The sequence below is a fragment of the Cyrtonyx montezumae genome, unplaced genomic scaffold (assembly GCF_038088225.1).
Source record: "Cyrtonyx montezumae isolate F1298 unplaced genomic scaffold, pur_monq_1.0 scaffold_10, whole genome shotgun sequence".
Lineage (NCBI taxonomy): Eukaryota > Metazoa > Chordata > Aves > Galliformes > Odontophoridae > Cyrtonyx > Cyrtonyx montezumae.
In genome coordinates, this window is record NW_027071826.1 from 20,835,603 (window position 1) to 20,855,221 (window position 19,619).

General features: G+C 41.0%; 1 protein-coding gene across 1 annotated transcript in view; it reads right to left on the reverse strand.

Annotated features, from left to right (window-relative positions):
- The window catches only part of TTLL5 (tubulin tyrosine ligase like 5), a 120,343-nt gene that overhangs the window by 93,254 nt on the left and 7,470 nt on the right, over window positions 1–19,619 (reverse strand). Inside the window, exons 8-12 of the mRNA XM_065751986.1 lie at window positions 18,874–18,943; window positions 18,484–18,568; window positions 6,441–6,542; window positions 6,229–6,320; window positions 4,100–4,207 (exon numbers count right to left, since the gene is read on the reverse strand). Of these exons, the coding sequence (XP_065608058.1) occupies window positions 4,100–4,207; window positions 6,229–6,320; window positions 6,441–6,542; window positions 18,484–18,568; window positions 18,874–18,943 (457 nt within the window). The remainder of the gene's footprint in view (window positions 1–4,099; window positions 4,208–6,228; window positions 6,321–6,440; window positions 6,543–18,483; window positions 18,569–18,873; window positions 18,944–19,619) is intronic.

Consider the following 19,619-nt stretch of genomic DNA (forward strand, 5'->3'; position numbering starts at 1 on the left):
TCATCTTGCACCACTATTGTCATTAAGAGGGAAGAAACTAAGATACCAAGTTTCCACAGTGCCTTCCCTCACTCCCCTCTCCTCACTACTGTGATCCATGAGAAAGTTTCACCCCTCCAGTTTGCTAAATTAAAATTATATCAGGAGGTACTGGCTATCACCAAGATTCAGCAGGAGCAGCCTCTATCCTCCCATTCCCATTAAGAGAAGTCACTGCTACCAGAGCCTCCCAATCCTCCCAAGAAAAGTGCTAGCTTTAGACTGAAGACGAAGAGCAAACAGTTCAGCCAGAGATAAATGTTTATTTCTTAGTTTTTAACAATGCCATTATTTCAGAACAAGAGGAAGGCTTCATACATTATCTCAAGCTTTCGGTTCTAGTAAACTACCATGTATTCAAAGTTTGGCTTACAGTCCTGCCACACTGCATTGGTACTCCCTTTTAGAAAATACTCCCAAAGAATTTGCTATTCTCTATTAAGTCTAGCAACAAAGTTACATGTAATAGCTTGTAGTGCAAACAATGTTTTCGTGATTTTGCATAGAATAAGCTCAATTGCTAGAAGGTCACTGTAATTCTGGTCTTTGTTCTCAGTTCATTCACTAGGGAAAAAGCAGCAGCTTTACTGCAGAGGAGGTTTTCTGCAATTTAATGGAGGCAACCTGAGGTTAAGAAGTGACACATACACAATGAAAAAAGTTGCAGAGTATGCAACTCCTCTGTTTTTGCAACAATCTCATTTTAAACAAGAGCACATCTACAAAGATACTCTTACCAAAAGGCAAGATTCTGACTTTCAGCTGAACTCTGGATTCTAAGTCATCAACCCAAGGCCATTTAGAGCTACAAAGTGACAAGTAAGGAAAACAGTGCAGAGACAGACTAGCTCCTACAGAGCCATCGCTAGAAGACATATCCGTCAATGTTTCTTACCACTTAGTTGCAGCAGATAGTTTCAGTCAAATCTGAAGATACACATATGTTACAAAAACTACCTTAGTACATTATAATCATTAGGAGACCCATCCAGGATGGTACAAGACTCCTGAGTCTGATGGGAGCCAGAAGATGCTGAGGACAATCTTCAGATTCAAAAGGGCATCTTTACATACTGGCTTTAAAGTGAAGACTAGCAGCAAGGAGATAAAAGTAGAATGGCCTAAGCTTTGCAGAAGAAGAATACGCATGGGGAATAGTTGTTCTGCTTTTGCTTTGTCATGTATCTTAATCTGGTTTCATAGATGAAAACATATGCATGTGGTATACTTAAGACTGACTTAAGTCTCCAAGCAGGGACTTCCTGTACTGAATTCAAGCAAACATGCAGAGAAATTCCTTTGTAATCTCGAATTTTTGTATCCTTCAAAATTCTGCGAAGATCAGGCCAGCACCATTCAATTAAAAAAAAAAAAAGTTAGCACTCTCCCAAACAGATTAACTGCTATTGGTAGGAAAATTACGAGTTCACAAAGAATGGTAATGCAGATGGATGAAGACCAGTGATTAGATACAAATTAAGACTTTTTTTAAGTATTTATCTCACCTTGCAAGTAGTACAAAAGTTCATTTGCTCTAATCTATTTTGATATAGATGAGATTAGAAACATAAGTACGATCAGTTCAGCCTTAGAACAGAGGAGAAGCCAGAGAGGACAGTCAGTGCTTCAGTGAGATTAACAAGTTTATTACCCTCCCCTGCCTTGCCTTCTTGATTGCACAAGTGCTCATCAGTGTCACTGCTGGGTTGAACAGAGTTGGGAATGAAACTGGACTTACTGAAGCTACTGAGGATCCAAAGTCCTTTGAGAACCAGTTATTAGCAGAGTGTAGTAAACAGCTCACACTGGTTAAAAGGGAGTTCACTACAATCTTTCAACAAATACTCAGCAGCTCGCCACTTTGACACTAGGAAAAGTATCATTCTGACCTACCACTCTCACTTTCTAGGCAAGCATAGGTAGCTGGAATCATACAGTCTGTCTCACCAGCCTTGTTTCAGGACATGAGGAAGCCATGAATGGAGTCTCTTCCCTTAATTCTAGAAGACAAGTATTTTACATTAAAAGTTTACTGCAGGAATGAAGCACCACAGCAGGAGATCTACACTATTACAGAAATGAAGTGGGAAGTCTAATCTAAGCAAGTTAAGTACTTATGATAGCTTTTTTTTTTTTAATCAGGAAGGTGTTAATTGTACTGGAATCTTATCTCCCACAACAGCGTTACAAGTATGGGAATAAAATACACATTAAAGTTACTCATGCCTTTCTATATATTTTTTTAATAAGGCCTACCTCTGTATCTGAGCTTCAGATACATGTTTCAGAAGTGTAAGGTACTGTTTAAATGATTGGTCTCTCTCAGGGCACACATGCAGTTCCACTGTTCACAGCCCAGAAGGAAGGAAAAGGCTCCTGGGAGCCCCTGCATGCTAACTTGAAATTTTCATTCCCATTTTCTTCCTCATGTTAACAGCTATTAATTCAGCCATTCTGAACATTTCCAGCTAGAAAAACTGCCTTTTTTGTTTGTTTTTTCAACGCAGTCAAAAATGGCACAAAGTGACACAGGGATGAAGAAAAAGCCATATAGCGTGACAAGGGCAGCTCAAATCCTTGGGACAAGGACCACCACTTAATTGTGAGGGAAGGTGGCAGAAAGTGTAGAGCTCTGGAAATGCCTCAGGCTCCCTGGGGAAGCAGCATGGCTCCTACTTAAGCTCTCTTTCCTGGGAAGCTCTAAATTTATGTTTACACTGAAACAAATGGAACAAAACAGTTTATTTGTGGGGGAGCATCTAAGAGGGTGGTTAGTGCAGCCCTGGGGAGGCAGCAGGAAGTGGGATAACCTCAGAGCCAGGCCCAGCAGAAAGTACATGAGGAACATTAATTTCCATATACACAGTTCAGTGGAATCTAAAGACACAACAGAAAGGAATACAGGAAAAAAAAAAAACAGGCAGTTAAGAGGGTTTGTGTTGTTTGGTTTTCGTTTTTTAATACAGTTGTTGATGTTTCTGGAGTAGCTTCTAATCTATTACTTCACAAAATACCACCTAACTAAATTCCCCATGTATGCTAAAGCTCTCCAACTTTGAGCAAAGGCATGAGTTACTTTGGGGAAGCCAAGGACAGAGAGGAGAGGTAATTTAGCAGGTAACTAACTTATCAGCTATGTGTCCTCCTTGGATTCTCATCACTCCTATAAATCCAAAGACGATGGCATTTATATTAGAGTGTAGAAAGCTGTACAACAGTAAATACCAAAGTGCAGTGCAAAGACCACACAAATGGAATTACCTGTCACAGCTAGTTTAAACATAAGTCCCAACAGCTAAACACAGAAACTGAAATATATTCTAGACTCTTTTCCCCTGCCCCAAGACTGCTCCCTTGTGTGTGCATCTGTGTGAACAGAGGGCAGCTAAGAGCAGGCGGAGGCCTCTTCAGGGAAGGTTGGGAAGCAGCCACTGGAAAGCAGGAGAAGGCACACTGAGGTACCAGCCACTGCTTTCTGGACCCCTTCCCAGCATCTGCTGCCAGCAAGTTCTCAAAGCCCTTTGCCAGCACATAGTTCTGCATCCAGCTTATGCCAGAAATAGGCTTCGACGCCGCCCTGAGGAACTCTCACACAAGTACAAGCCCAGAAGCATTGCGACCACTGTCATTCCAGGAACTGTATTACGCATTTCTTCCTTCCATAGCCACGAGACCTTTGCAGGACTATAAATCAGAACTATATCAAGCCACCTAGCCCAATAGAAAGTATTAAGTACTCTTGAAGGTATATTTAATTATCCACAGCCATCCCTTGCAAAGGCTAGTGGGTCAGTTACTTCAACTTTCCAGCACTTCTCCAGTTGCCTTTCAAGTCACTTTTCATCGTCCTCTTTTCTAGTATGAGATGCTAATGAATGATGTTGGCATATGGGCAACTGTGATTCAACAACCTCTGGCCCCAGAGACCTATAGTGAGTTGAAAACCAGAATCATGCTTCCTTGCAATAGGAAATGCAAGTTTCCCTATATAGCACTGGAAAGATGCAAGTTTCAAATAACACTCAAAAACCAATTAACACAGATGTCCCAAGTTCCTTACCAAAGCAGCTGCCACGATGTGAAAGAAAAGTTTTACAAGCTGTAGCAATGGCCAGCTCAGCAGAAACTACAGTCTTGATAATCAGGTCTTCCACACTGGCCATCAGTGCTGAACAGAGAGAAGAAGGAAACAAACAAACAAAAAAAAAAGTAGATCATGAAGCAACACACTATATCTAGAAAAACATGAGTACATATGCATGTGGACAAATACCTTTGTGAATCAAAGCACATGAGAGCCTATGGATGACAAAGCAACATTTGGAAATCCATGCAAGCAGGAACATTTACATGCATAAGTAATCTACTGCAAAAAATGGTCACGGGTGAGTATGATACAAGAGTATAAGTACAGTGCAAGTGAGCAGAAACATGTGGCAAGTACATCAGCACAAGTCAGCTGGAGTCTGATCATCACTCTCTCAGGTCAGTAGGAAGGATTAAACAAGAGTTTGTTAGCAAGGTAAGACTTTAAACCACAGCCACTAAGGTACAAAATATTTTTTTTGGTGTGGACTTCCATGTAATACATGTTCTGTGATATTGCACCTTCCTCTAAAGCAGCTGTTTCCAGACCATGATTTACAAATTACTTCAAAATGAAAGAAACTAGTGACATCTCGCAGTCCTGCTGATCTACAACTTGCAGCTTCAGTTACAAAGCTCTCTCTGGCTCCTGTCCCAAAAATAGAGCTCAGAAATAAGAAGCAGTGTTGAGACAGGGAGCAAAAGGCAAGAAAAGATGCACATTAGATACAGACCTGGATCTTACACTCAGCTTGGGATGAGTCATGCAATAGAAAGAACACAGTTTCTGTTTTCAAGGACAAACAACAGAGAAGTGAAAGGAGGGGGAGAAGAAGCAATCACTAGCGTCCTAGTCTGAAAAACCAGCAAGAATGATAGCATAGCCTCTCTCACCCCTCAAAGGGAACACAAGCAAACCCACACAAACATTTGGAAATCCCTATCCCAAAAAGCATCCAGTACCAATCAGTTGACTAAAGAGTTTCATTTAGACATACAATTGCTATTTCTTATGTTTAGCCAATGACATACAGGGAACTGAATAATTACAAATGAGCATGCAAGTGAATTCAGATGTCAGCTTCTCTGTCACAGGAAGCAAGAAAGCATGGGAATGTAAGTGCACATAAACATCTCAGAACACAAAAAACTTGCCAGCCCAGACAGAGCCAGCACTTTCCAGCCAGAGTTCTGCCTCCCTATGACCAGAACCAGATACGTCAGAGAAAGGTGCAAGAAGTCTTGTGACAAGCAGTTACAGAGAAACCCACTCACACTGCTCAACGGTTTACTTAAGAACACATCTTTTATGTGGGGAGGGTAGGGGAACAAGACTTATCAATACTAACTACATCTGCAGAGCTGACTGAAAACGTATGGTCTAAGTAGTCAGACAGCCATGCATACACACAATGGAGAAAAAGTCTACTTCCACCTGAAAGCCAGATTCAAGCCCCTTCCTACACCATCTAACTGTTCCCTGGCAACCATTGCAGGATGGGCACAGCCGCTATCAGTAGCATAACTGACAGCTCAGTATCACAGGTAATTTATCCCTTAAAGGATATACCTGGATCCTGCTCTGCATATGTATTTACTCCCAGCAGACCTGGCAAGGGTGGGGAAGAGGGAGCAACTTTATACGAAACACAAACTGAAATGAAAACACTCAGCAAAAACCTGAGCCATGGAAAGATGACACCACATCCAAGAGTCATTCAAACTGGCACAGCTCTCCAGAGGTTGGTCACTCATCAGACTGAACAGGCCATGGGAGCAGTAGAGGGAGGGAAGCTTTTAGAAGGGATGAAATTACCTTAAGAAATGGGAAATGTAGGTAAAAATATTAAGAAACATACCCTGTGAAAAGCTCAGAATGCTATTTGCAAGAGGGAAGGGGATAGGCCTTACCTCTGGGGATAGGACTCATCTCTAGGGATAGAGAATAAGTACACAGCTCTAGTGAGAAAGCTGTAAAGAACAATGCTTCCCTCCACCCTGCTCTGACACTAAATGGGATTCACTATGGCTCTTCCCTGACTTCTCACGATTCACACTAGTGGGATGATTAAGAAGGAATAAAACAACACAATCTTCACTGACCTGCAGTGTCTCTCCCTTCTTGTTTTAAATACCTCAGCATTGCACTCATGCTCCACTTATTTCCATAGTCTTCCACTTCAGGATCATCACAGCTAAAATAAACAAGAAAAGTTTACACCAGTGGTGTAACTGAGGACTGATACCAACCTCAGACCAACTAAGGTAAGTTGACCCAGCCTCTAGAAATCAAGTTCCATTTTTCAGCCAAGTACCTGACATAATCTCCACTCTTCTTGTTGACACTGTAGTTGGTCAGATGCATAAACTGGTTTTTAATGTTCTTAGATGCTTGGTCATATCTCACAGTTGCAAACCTGAAAAGAGGGACAAGACTTACAGTGTTTCTGGAATTAGTTATATGTTTACTAAACACAATCTATTACATGGAGCATCTGACTCCAGCATCTAGGGAGAGGATGTAAGCAACGTGACATCATCAATTGCAACCTCTCCCTTATCAAAATAAAACGAAATACAGTTTAGGACCACATTCAGACACATTTCATCTCTTTTTTAGCATCTTAAAGCAGGGAGCTTTCCAGACCTAACAGTATACACATTTCTTCTTGACTGCTTTGATTCTGACTAGACAGGCCACTTAGCTTTAGACAGCACCACAGCCCCTTCAATTTCACAATGGGATCTACCACGAATATGTAACATCCACTGCTCCTCGCAAGTGCACACACACACACAGCAGTCATGCTACATAGATGTATCACAGCTAATATTCCCTGAAGTCTCTTACACACACAGTTGAGTTCTTCTGTACTCTACTAATGCCTTAGGAAAGATTGTCTGTGGGAACAGATTTTTATCACTGCTGACTGTAAATCCTACAACTGTCAATCCTTTTTCTCAAGAATAAGTAAGGAAATGAGGGACAGAACCTGGAGGCCAAATCAATTCACCCAACAAGGTAGCATCATCTCCAGGGTGTTGGGCACTGTGCAACCCTTCCAGATCCCATAGACGTCATCTAACTTGTGCAGGAAGAAAGGACAAACAGACTGTAATCAGAAGCAAATCACAGAATCACAGAAGTCACTGCTATCTCATCCAGTTTGTTACAGACTGAATCCTGTTGCAGCCAGGAATACCACATTTTAATCAGCCTGTTTACAGGCTGCCCAGACAGGTGGTGGAGTCTCCTTCTCTGGAGAGTTTCAAGAGCAACCTGGATGCCTGCCTGTGCAACCTGGGCTAGGGAGCTGCTCTGGCAGGGGGGGTTGGACTCTGTGATCTCTAGGTCCCTTCCAACCCCAACAATTCTGTGATTCTTATTTCTTATGTTGACATCAGTGGTGACTTTCTAATTAAAAGGCATTAATTACCCGTACTGCAAATCCCTCCTAGTCACACCTTGTCATCACAGATATTTGCACTGAAATGAGCCAAAGAACTGATCCAACTGAAAAACACAGGTTTTAGTTGTTTTTTTAATTTTCATTTTATTTTAATTTGCTTTTGTACTAGGAGTGAAGAGAGCTACAACTGAAGTTGGTAATAATTTATTTTTTCAGTAGCTATACTCTCTTTGCTCATCTGCCCAGCTTCACTGTACCTGCACTGGTTACAGAGCGAAGAGTGTCTGTCACTGCACAGCATGTCACCAAAAAACAGCCTTCTTACATTGAGCTGTTTAACAAATCAGATCAATTCACCAAGCAGAAAAGCTTGGGATAACGGAATACAAGGGACAGCACTAGTCTCAAATGTGCACAGGAATAAGGCACAGAATTTCACTCAAGCAATCTTATCAAAAGCACACCTCTTCAGGAAAAGGTTGGATGAATGCTGAAACAATAAAAGCGTCTTGGGGAGGGAAAGGAGCACCCAGCAGCACCTCTAGTACAGCTGCCCACGGTACCCCTCTGTTATAGTTCACATTGTACAGCCAGAGGGGAACTGATCACACCTCTATCAAAAGCTCAATGGGAAAATGTGAACAACAGCTAGGAAGAGTGCAGGACTATTTCTTCTGACAGCTGTGCCAGTTTCTACATTTAAAATTTCATCTTGCACAGAAGTCACAATCTAACCGCGTAGTTGCACAATCAGCCTTTATCAGTCTAAGGATGTACTGCGTGTAGAAGCTCAGTGCCTGCTCACATGCACATTCCAGCCATTGTTCTTGATTTGCTCCACAAACTGTGCAGCCACAGGCAAGACAGACAAGTTCACAGATCAAACTGACAGAACAGACACTTGAGCAAATACAGAGGGATACCAATTAACTTTCAATCAGATACAGACACACTCTCTTCTAGGTATAGAAAATAAAGTTGTTAGGATGTACAGCCAGAACATGGAGCAGCATCTTCACTTTACACACAGCCACTGATTAACTTAAATATTATGCAGAGAATACCATTTGTGGCCATATTTGTAAAATCCTAGAACCGGACATGGACCTGTCATCAAGCATAACATAACAATTTTCTTATCCTGTATGCCATCAGTTCCTTTTACACTATATACTTTCAGCCCCAGATTTTGAATAAAACACATTAAACAAAAGACCAAGAACAGAATCCACAGAATTATAGAACTGCAGGGGTTGGAAGGGACCTCTAGAGACCATCAGTCCAACCCCCTGCCAAAGCAGCTCCCTAGCCCAGGTTGCACAGGTAGGCGTCCAGGTGGGTCTGGAACGTCTCCAGAGAAGGAGACTCCACCACCTCTCTGTGCAGCTGTGCCACTGCTCCGTCACTGCACTGGGAAGAAGTTCCCACGCACATTTGTGCAGAACTTCCTATGCTTCAGTTTGTGGCCATTTCCCCTCGTCCTATTGCCACACACCGCAGAGAACAGTCCAGCCTCATCCCTTTGCCTCCTGCTCCTTAGATATTTATAGATGAGGATCAGATCCCCTCTAAGTCTTCTTTTTTCAAGGCTGAACAGACCCAGGTGTCTCAGCCTTTCCTCATAACAGAGGTGTTCCACACCCTTTATCATCTTTGTAGCCCTCTGCTGGACTCTTTCCAGGAGATCCCTGTCTTTTTTGGTACCGGGGAGCCCAGAACTGGACACAATACTCCAGGCCATCTGATTGGCAGAACTACCAGAAAGAAAACAACCAACAAACCCACAAACCCTTTCAAAACAACAACAAAAACCCCAATCCACCATCTTCTTCATCCCAACTGTTCTCCTACACTACTACAGTTTAAGATGTTATCTCAGAAGAGATGAAGGGGAAGAATATAAAGTGAAATGTTAGTAAAACATGCACTATCCAAGAGTGCTTTCATAAGGCTGACAGAAAGACAGAGAACAAGTAATTTCCAAGAGAAGAACAGTATATTTGCTGAACCCTCAAAGCAGGAAAAGGGAGGCAATAATCAAAAAATGGAGGAAGGAAAAAAGAGAAGGGAATCTAGATGTACAATGAACTTTAATAAAAGGAAAAAAATCCAAAAACATCTCCCTTCACTTTATTAATGCCATCTCTCTTTATCTTCCCCTTATTGTTTTCCACAGTTTAGAAAAAACTGAGCTATACAAGAATATCCAACAAGTTGCACAATAATCTTTTCTTTAGAAACAACTGCCAAAAACCCCACTTCTCAGTGAAGCTGAAGCCACTAATGCCCTCATTTGATAGTCATTTTGAGAAATCTCTCTCCACTCCAGGAACAATACAAGTAGATTCATAAAGATGCACATCAAATTAAATTTATTTTTAAATACACAAGTGGGAGCAGAAAAAAAAACTTTCATGAAGCAACTGAGTAGCAAGTTTAAAAAAAAACAAACACCAGTATAATCTTTCATCATATTTTTCTCAGCTTTAACTATACATGAAGTTAGAGCAGTTGGCAACAGAAAGTAGCTTGGATCCCCCTTCCACAAATTTCCACAGCTTAAAATATTAGCATTCCTTTTCAGTTTAACTGTAAGTTTCCTGGATTTAGGTCTTCTGCTTTGAAAACACTAACAATCCTCTCATGTATTTGCCTCTTAAGGTGGAAGTGATGAATTCTTGATTAACAATCATTTATTAGCAGCATATTGAAAGCACATGCTGGTAATATGCTTTCAGCCAGGTCCTGGAAGACACAGCATAGGCAGCAAGCTATTTCAAAAAGTCAGGGCTCCCTCAATACTTTCAAGCAGTGCACAATTAGGTTTACTGCACTTCTGTTGTTGTTATTGCTGTCAATTATGCACACAATCAGAAATATGAGAACATCAACCCCTAGCAGATAGGACAATTCTAAACAGCAGTTGGTTTACTTTCAAAGGCTTGCATTAGCTTCTTTCTACAGAGCATCCTGATTCATTGGTCTCTCCAGGAAGGAGACTTGTATGCTACAGAATGTCTTGCTTCAACAATCAGAAATTTTTAGATACAGAAAGGACGTAGGAAGGGACCTGTAAGATTGGAAAGGAGGAAAAATTCAAAGTGTGCAAAATCTTCTTGCAAAAATCTCTTGAGATTAAAATAAGCTTTTAATAAGTCTTTCAGCATTTTAGAGGATGATCAAATTTCTGTTCATGTCACTAAAAGGCGCCAGTAAACTTTTACTGATCCAGAACACAGAACAGTTATCAACTAAAAGGTAAGGGCCAAGATTCTATAAACAGTTTTAAAACAATATGGGAAGATATCACAGAAAGTAAAGGGCAAATCTGATAGTTTCCCAGTAACACAACTTGCATGAGCACATGCTGCAACATTCTGTACAAGCTATTTTCCTAAGCACTAAAGGCTTCATGCCCAGGTATCTCATATTGCTATAATCTAGCCAAACAGTGATGAAGGCACAAATAACCGAAGCCAGGTCATCATCAGCCAGGATAGGACTGTTTTCTAGCCAAAGTATTACTAGTAGATGCTGCTATGTGGGAGCATGCAATCAGCCAGGAGTCCAAGAATACTCTGAAATTACAGGCCGGTGTATCCACAGAGGGAGGCACATCTTCAGCCAGAGGAGGCTATTTTATCAAGCAAAAAAGTTCAAAGATGCCATCTTGTGCTCACTAACACCACCTCCTTCTTGCTCTGCTTCATCTAACTCTTATTTTCCCCTGTTGTAAACCGATCCTGTCCAAGCCATGGACCAGGCAAAATGCTTTGCATTACAGAAAGCCAACATACTCACTCACTGTTGCATATTCCTGGTAGGGAAGCTTGAGTGGCCTGAGTGGCTCAACTGCTAAATTCGCACTGCTTTGAATTTTTAAAAAGAATTTTCCTGTAGGCTTCTTAAAAAAGAAAAATAATCTAGTAACAGGTGAAAATTTCCACTATTAATTAAACAACACTCCTGCCTCTTCAGAGCAGTGCAAGAGATGTCCTATTTCTTCTATCATGGAAAACTTAAGTTCTTTCTGCTAAGAATGTGAAATATTATAGAGATAGTCTAAAAAGGAATTTTTGCTGTCCTATATCCACCATCAAAAGGACATCTACTCTGTTTTAGTTTGAATTCATATTTGTATTCTCCATAATGCAGCTTCTTAAGCACAAGTTTTCATTTGACAATGGCTGTTGGTAGGGGATGGAAACGAAGCAAGAGGAATACTTCCCTACCACAGCTCTACCCTCAGTCACCTCTGTGCTTTGTATTGTGGTGCTTTCACACTGACAGGTAGCTCAGCTTCACCATACCACTTTCTCCCAGCTGCTGTCACATAACATTTTTTTTTTCCCTTTCTTAAATCTGCTCTCCCAGAGGAACAACCAGCACTGCTCATGGCTAAGCTCTGGCCAGCAGAGGGTCTCTTTTGGAGCTGGCTCTGAGCTGACATGAAGCAGCTGCTGGATTCTGCTTGCAGAGGCCACCCTTGCAGCATGCTGCTACCAAAATCTTGCCACATAAGCCCAGTATGACATCACACGTGTACTATTGCTCACAGATGTAACTGTTTGTACTCACTGCACACCAAACAACAAGTGAGAGAATCACTTGCAACAGCTTGTTTCCCTGGCCTTGCTAGGCTACCATTCTCTCAAAGAATCTTTCCTTTCTGATTAATCCTGCTCTTTTAAAAACCCGAGGAAACGGATAAGTAAACAAAATTAAGGACAACTCCTAGCATGGTATACAAGAGATTAGATTCCAAAAGCTTCTTGATAGAACTGTTCTGAGGCAGCTTCTACCCCAAGACTACAGCTGAAAGCAAGAAAGGTTAAACTGAGGTTGACTGTATTCTCTTCAGTTTCCACCTGAATTGCTGCCAGCAATCCAACCTCCTGGGCAGAAGCAGCAGCAATGAGATTATGAACAGCTCTTGCAACCTTCAGTCCTTCCACTGCACCTTATCTTTCCTCAGAACAGAGTAGATCCCATTTATTTCTGAATTTAAAATCTAGAATAGATTTTAGAATAGAATATATTCAACAGTTCTGACACAACACACCTCCTTGCATCACAGCTGAAAGTCTGAGCTGGTACACGCCAGCTCAAGCCAAAGGCAAAAATGAGTTCCCTTTACTAGCAACTACACACTACTCACCTTCAACAAGAAGGCATTTGCCTTCACTCTGGCTACATTTTCCATTGGATCACAGAAAGGGAAAGAGCAATCAAAAGTAAACAGTGGTAGGACGGCAGTAGTGGCAGCAGCTGGTCTAACCAGCAGGAACAAAAAGATAAAGGGAGAAACCCTTATTAATTCCTTATGATTAATTCAGGAGGATCCTCCAGTCACCAGATTAACAGTAAATCATTCAGAAGTATACCAGCCCTTTGCCTCTCTGTCATGCAACACACTTCCCTTGTCAAAAATCACCTTTGGTATTGAGATACTAGGCCACTACCGCCCTCTCTCCTCAGCTCATAAGGTCACCTTCAGAAGCCCACCTACTCCACAAGTGTCATGCAGAACTTCTGCCTCTTGACCCAGCAATCTAAAAAAAATACATCATAGAGCCTGCACTTATCTCCAGAAATCCTCAAATTCACCATACTACCCCAACTTTTCATTTGCCCCAACTCGCATCCTTACCCTGCCCTAATATAAACAGTCTACCATTCAACTAAAACTCATTCAAGCAGGAAACTACTTGAGGGGTTACACATTGCTCTTATTCTCAGTACTACTTTGGGAAATGAACTGACCACAAGGTAAAGTTTGTCAGATGCAAGTCAATTTGCAAATACGTAAACTGGATCATTAAATATTTACAGAAGTTGTTGCATGGGCTTGCATAAAACTTGGCAGCTCTGGAATGCTTGAGATATCTAGCCAGAGCCTGGGAAAGGAGGAGGAGAAAAGACCCTGGAGTGGGAGAAAGAAAAGAATACTTAATCCTTTTTCTCTCAAATAAGTGCTACAGAAAAAGCACACATTACAACAGTCTTTTCCATGACTACACACAGCGTTCCTGCCTAAATGTCCTGGAAATAACCAGTAGTGTTTCCATGAGCACGCTCTTCACATTCCATACTTGGAGTCACTTTCTCAATCTACTTTCCTTCCCCTTCACCCCTCCCCCTCCAGTAAATAGATTTTAGCTTCCCTATTAGTATACTGGCTGCTAACCTGTTTAGGGAATAAGTCCACATAGAATTTTGTTCGCACCACTGGTTGCACCATTCTCTTTATGGTTCTCATGAACTGCTGTGAGTCAGGACCAAAAGAATGAAGCAATTGCCCTGAGGTAATTGTTCAATGGACAAGAACTGGTAGAAGAAAGCTACAAATACTTCTATTTTAAAGAGCACCAAAGTCTGGGTTCCAGAATGCTACCTGGGAGCCTGTTCCCCTAAAGATAGGTCAGCGGGAGGAAAAAAAAAAAAAGAACCTGCAGAGAGCATCACAAACTCTCATCAACAATGTTATTTATTTAACAGCATCTATCCTTTAGAACATTTAAGAGCAGGAATAGATGCAAACCTTGCAAAAGATTTATATAAAAAATACAAAAGGAGTTTCAGTGACATTTCTGCTACAGCAGTTTCCCCAGCCAAGACAGATAAAATGATGCAAGCAGTTCTACATTAAAGAACACGATCCAGGAGCAATTTCTCACCAGAAACTGCAGGGAAAGTGCGGGGAAAGAAAAAGACCAGTTTTTTTTGTTTGTTTTTCATGCTTTTAAAAAATTGTTTTCATAACTTATGAGTTTCCAACATACGCACTGCTCTTAGCAGTTTTTTGAACCTAAGGAATCATTGCAAAGGGGACTAAGCAATGACACGTTGCCTAGACAGGTTGCGGAATCTCTATCCATGAAGATACTTAAAAGCACCTGGGCATGTGGCTGTGTGCAACAAGATCTGAGTGACCCGACTTGCACAGGGAATTTAGACTAGACAATAACCTTCAGAAATCCATCAGAAATCTGATGAAATGGCATCTGACATGGAAATGCATATGAAGCAGTAGTGTGGAACTGAATTCCTCCATGACAAAAAAATTGCATCCGCTGACATTCACTGATGTTTGGTGAACATTCATGGAGGCCAAACAGTGGATGTGAGCACAGTGAGGCAGTAGGTGGTGTGTTCCAACTATGGTGACAGTGGGTCACCTCTGCTGGTGCAGTTTTTTTGTTTGTTTTTACAAGCACAGCATGCAGGCTCTTGTTCATCTCTGCACAGCCAAAGGAGGTGACTATGTTGAAACATAGTGCCGAGAACTTGTTCTATGAAGTAGTGCTCTTGTGCTCTTTGTTATCTGTTGTGGTTTCTAAATAAATAGAAGGCATTACTTTTGGAGCAATGTACGCATATACATTGTATACGTAACATTTATATACATGTAAATATTTGTATATTTACAATGTTAACAATGTGCATATATTTATTACACAGCCCTACTGTGTTACAAACAGTAGCAGCATTAGGCCTAGCTACTCAGTTTTACAAAGCAAATATAAGGTAAACAGAGTCTAAAATAGGTAACAGGTGTCTATATCCTTAGTACATTTTTATTAAGAAAAATCATATGAACTATACACAAATGAACCTATCCTTCCCTTTCGTCATTCAAACCCTGCTTCTCTTAGCAGAAGGAAGCAATCCTGTCTGGATGCACTACTCACTGTCCCAAAGCCCAGAGAGGATGCCCAGTGAAACACTGCCCTATAGCTTCTGTGCAGAGTGATATCTACCTAAGTGGTTGTTGTTTGCTCCCAGGTACCTGAGTAGAAACCAAATGCATGCCCCTTAAGAAGTGGAGGCCTGACAGGGGTTACTGCAAGAGGCAGGGACCAGGCTGCTGTAGCACACTCTGCTCTAAGCACAGTCTGTGAGGCAATGTGAATTTCTTGGCTCATAGCAAACACCTGAATTCTTTGGAAACCACAGGAATCCTGCACAGAAAAGGTAAATATCCCAGCGGAGCCAGTGCTAATTAGGAAGCCAGGCTACCAAAGGAGAGTTTCTGTCATGGGGCAGTGGGAGCTCAGGCAGGAGGAAAGCAGCTTGTGGCAGCACTGGGAAGCCCAGCTGCTACTCTGTCTCAAGTCACTGTGGAAAGTTTCCCCCCAGCTGCTGCTCCTTGGGGCCCTCTGCAAGATCCACTTTAAAAACAAAAACAAAAAAGCAACTAATTTTTAATTTCAGTGCAAATCTGACCAACATATTCCCACTGGACAAATGCCCTTTGAACCACTCAGGCTCTGAAGTGTGGCTACCCAAATCTTGCAGTTTAGGCAAGAAATAGACTATAGAGAAGTATCCTGAAAGCAAGATGATATTTCACTATGAACTCCTACCACTACCACATGTCAAGTCCTACTCTTTCTGCAGGCACCAAGCAAGACAGGACCAGACTCCTTTCCATCTCACATGGAGATAACTAGGAAGAGGGGAAATGACATAGGAGACAGAGGAGCATCCTGCTCCTAGTTGGTAACATGGCTGCTGGAGGGAGCAATCCTCATGCCCTCTTCATAAGTACTTCAAGCACCAGTCAGGCTTGCTATTCTCATATTTGAAGTATGCCCCTCCAAAAAACCACACAATCCATCAATACAACAGCTGCCACAAGAGCAGTCTTGGGACTTCCACCTGCTAATGCCCACGTAACTATTCCTTGGGTATGGTAAGTCATCTTTAAAAGCAGTTTCTGAGGTCAGCCTGTAATTAAGACCCTAGTTTATTAACACTTCACTTCCTATGCATACTAGGATTTAAAAGGTACACCAATAAGTGCATTTTATCACATATTTTAGATGTCAGATAAATAAAACAACCTAGATTATTAACATGAGATCAGATGATCAGTTATACACTTGGACAAACCTGGACTAAGCTCATCAAGTATACCATTCATTCTAGAATATAATGCTCCATTTGGTCAACTCAAACCTATAGCTTCAATGCAAACGTGGAGTTCTCCAGGCACCAATCACAAATGATCAATCTAGATGATGGCAAGACCAGAAAGGTTACACTGTAATGAATAACACAGAAACCATTCGCACTGCCCATCTTAGTAAGTTTCCAGAAGCCCAATATCTGATTATTATTATCTAAGGTTATGTCCTAAGTACAGTTTATTCTGTGGGGAAGAAAGTAGTTAAATAGCTACAAAAGGAGCTTTACTAAACATTGGCAATACACATCTTACCTCAAAGAAGAGGTAAAAAAACTTAAACCACCACAGATCAAAAAGTTATTCACTATTTCAAGCACAAATCAACCAGCAAGAGCGGAAAGCTTTACTATATATCTCTGGGTATATAGCCTTCACATCTCCTTCAAAGGAATTTTTTTCTTCACTCTTTCACATGGAAAGTTAAATACTACCACCCAGGCTGGATCCATAATCCCTTTCTTCTCCTCAGCACTGAGGCCTCACATTTCTGTCTAGATCACATCTTGACAAACCTAGCTATGCCAAGAGAAACCAGGCCTATGGAAGTATCTAGTTAAATATCAAATCACAAACACATACAATATCAAATCAATCCCTTTCCAAGAAGACCACGCATCTTATTGATTTCCTGATAGTACTTTTCTAGCAGAAGTTCCAGCTTTACAGAAGTAGCCAGGTTCCTCTTATATTAGGAATATGCAAAGCCTAAGTCTGAAGGGAAATACTATCTTTCAAACAACTTAGAAGGAAATAGGGGGTAAAAAAGAGCATTTCACAAGAGCAACACAGAAAATGCTACCCCATCTACACTTCAGAGACTATCTATGCTTTCAGAAAGCAAAGGCCATAGTTCACTATTGCAGGTCCCTAAAACAGATTGCTTTGTTCTGCTGGTGGTTTTCCCCTCAGATTTCTTTGCTGCTACCTTTTATTCCAGGCCCATTACCTCCCTGTTCTGTCCTATATACTGCTCTCACTCTAAAGAAGTGTGTTTTTCTGAGTAAGAAGTAGCAACTAGCCTCCTCTCCCAAAGGTTAAGGCATTTCCCCCCACATCACACATATTTTGTCCCAGCTTTAAACCAAAGCATTACACATATGAAGCAATAAAGGGGTCTCTCCCAGCACTTAACATCACACTGTTAAACAGTAGGTCATGTTGCTAAACAGGAAGCCAAAATCAAGTAGCACTGAGATCCTCACTTCCCACCAAGAGTCTGAGTTTGGAGACCCAGAGGATGGGAAAAATCCAAATCACTAAAACTAAAGACTACTAGTGCCATCTGCAGGACATACAGAGCAGCCCACCTTAAGTTTTCATTTGAGATTACAGAGAAACAGGTATTTTTGGCAGATAAGCATCCTCCCTGGAAATCTTATGCATCTTTCATAACATAGATGCAAAATAAAATTGAAATCTACCAGGGTAAAGTTAGTAAATTACCTACATTATCCTACTTGACAGCATAGAAAATATGAATGCTGACATAAAATTTTAAAGACAAGTTGAAGGTATTAAGACTGCAAAGATCAACAGGTTTCTAAATGTTTTTTTTTGCTTTACCATTATATGGAAACTGAAAAGATTTAGATTCTCTTCACCTTGTATACTCCTCTACTGAGGAGGATGGAGAAGGGGCATGAAGAATATAAAATGGATTCAGGAAGAATCTTGTATTTAGAATCAACACTCCAACGATGGTGTGTGGCCATTCCACTGTTTAAAGTTGAAAACTTGCTTTATTACTTCCTTGTGTATTAAAATCCCTCACTAAAGATGCTCTAATCTACACAAAGAAAACTGACTAGACAAAGTGAAATTAAATATAATCAACTTAAAAAAAAAAAAACCATGCAGAATGCCAGAAGTTGTTTCCCTCTCATTTGCTACCAAGTCAGAATTATAGAGGCAAGGTAAGATGTCCATTGATCACAGAGTGCATGTGCACAGAGGAAATTTAAAAAAAAACACCCCTACCTGGCCAATCCTTCCTCATAGAGATAGATGACAAGGGGATCATAGGATGTAACCAGAACATACAGGCGCACATCAAATTTGAAATCTGAAATAGAGTTGTCAGAAGTCAGTGGCTGCAAATATCTTCTATATACCATAACCAGTTGAGGAAATGCAACAGATTCTAAGAGCAATGGGAGGAATAAACCATTACCTGCTGCTGACACATGGTGCTTGAAGCCTTCCTAACTGAAAAGCTTCCCAATTTCAAGGAATTTTTCATTTTTCCCCCCCATACTAGCATAGACTACGCAATTAGTTAATTAACTTCTGCAAATGCTTCAGAGCTCTTCAGCTCCCAGAAACAAGAAAGAGTGCATGAAAGCAAGTGCAATTCCTAAGCATACTCACCATCTATGAGCAAGGGGTTGCTGATGTAACGAGAAACCAGGATGTTGTCTTCCAGTACAATCTGATTCGGCTACAAAAGAACAGAGAAACCAGGAGTGAGAAAAACACAAGGCTCAATGAGTAGCAAGATTACAAGATCAAGACCAAACCTAGCATTTTTCCGGCTTTCACCTCCTAAAACCACTTTCTATCAACAGTTACATGAGAGGGTGGGGGTAATATGACCAAAAACACCTTCCCTCACAAAGCAACAAAAAATTAAGTCAGTCACAACACACTTTAGATAATTAGATCCTAACCAGAAGCCTCAGAAGGATTACATTAAAAAGTCCACCAAATCTTCTAGTTAAGTGCTCCTTAGAGTGAACTGCAGGTTTAACAGCAGTGTGGCAAAATAAAAATAAAAATCAAATTAAGTAGACAGCAACTCATTTCCTTTTTTTCAACTTCTCATTTCCTTCTCTTGCCTGTTTCTTAATTGCTTAACCAGACACACAGAGGAGGGATTTACTTGTAAGCCACCAGAAGGAACATGTAACTACTGCTGGTGAAAGGGTCATAGGTGAAGAAAATGACCCCTCAGCCTGTGATCTTTACGGCTAGTATCCAAACCTTTTGACTACATGAGTAGGTAGGTACCTTCTAGGGAGGATCATTTCACAGCAGGGGCTAACATATGACACAGAAGCTACAATTGTAGCTAGACTCCATGTACAACAAATACACATCACAAAGTCATGGGATCT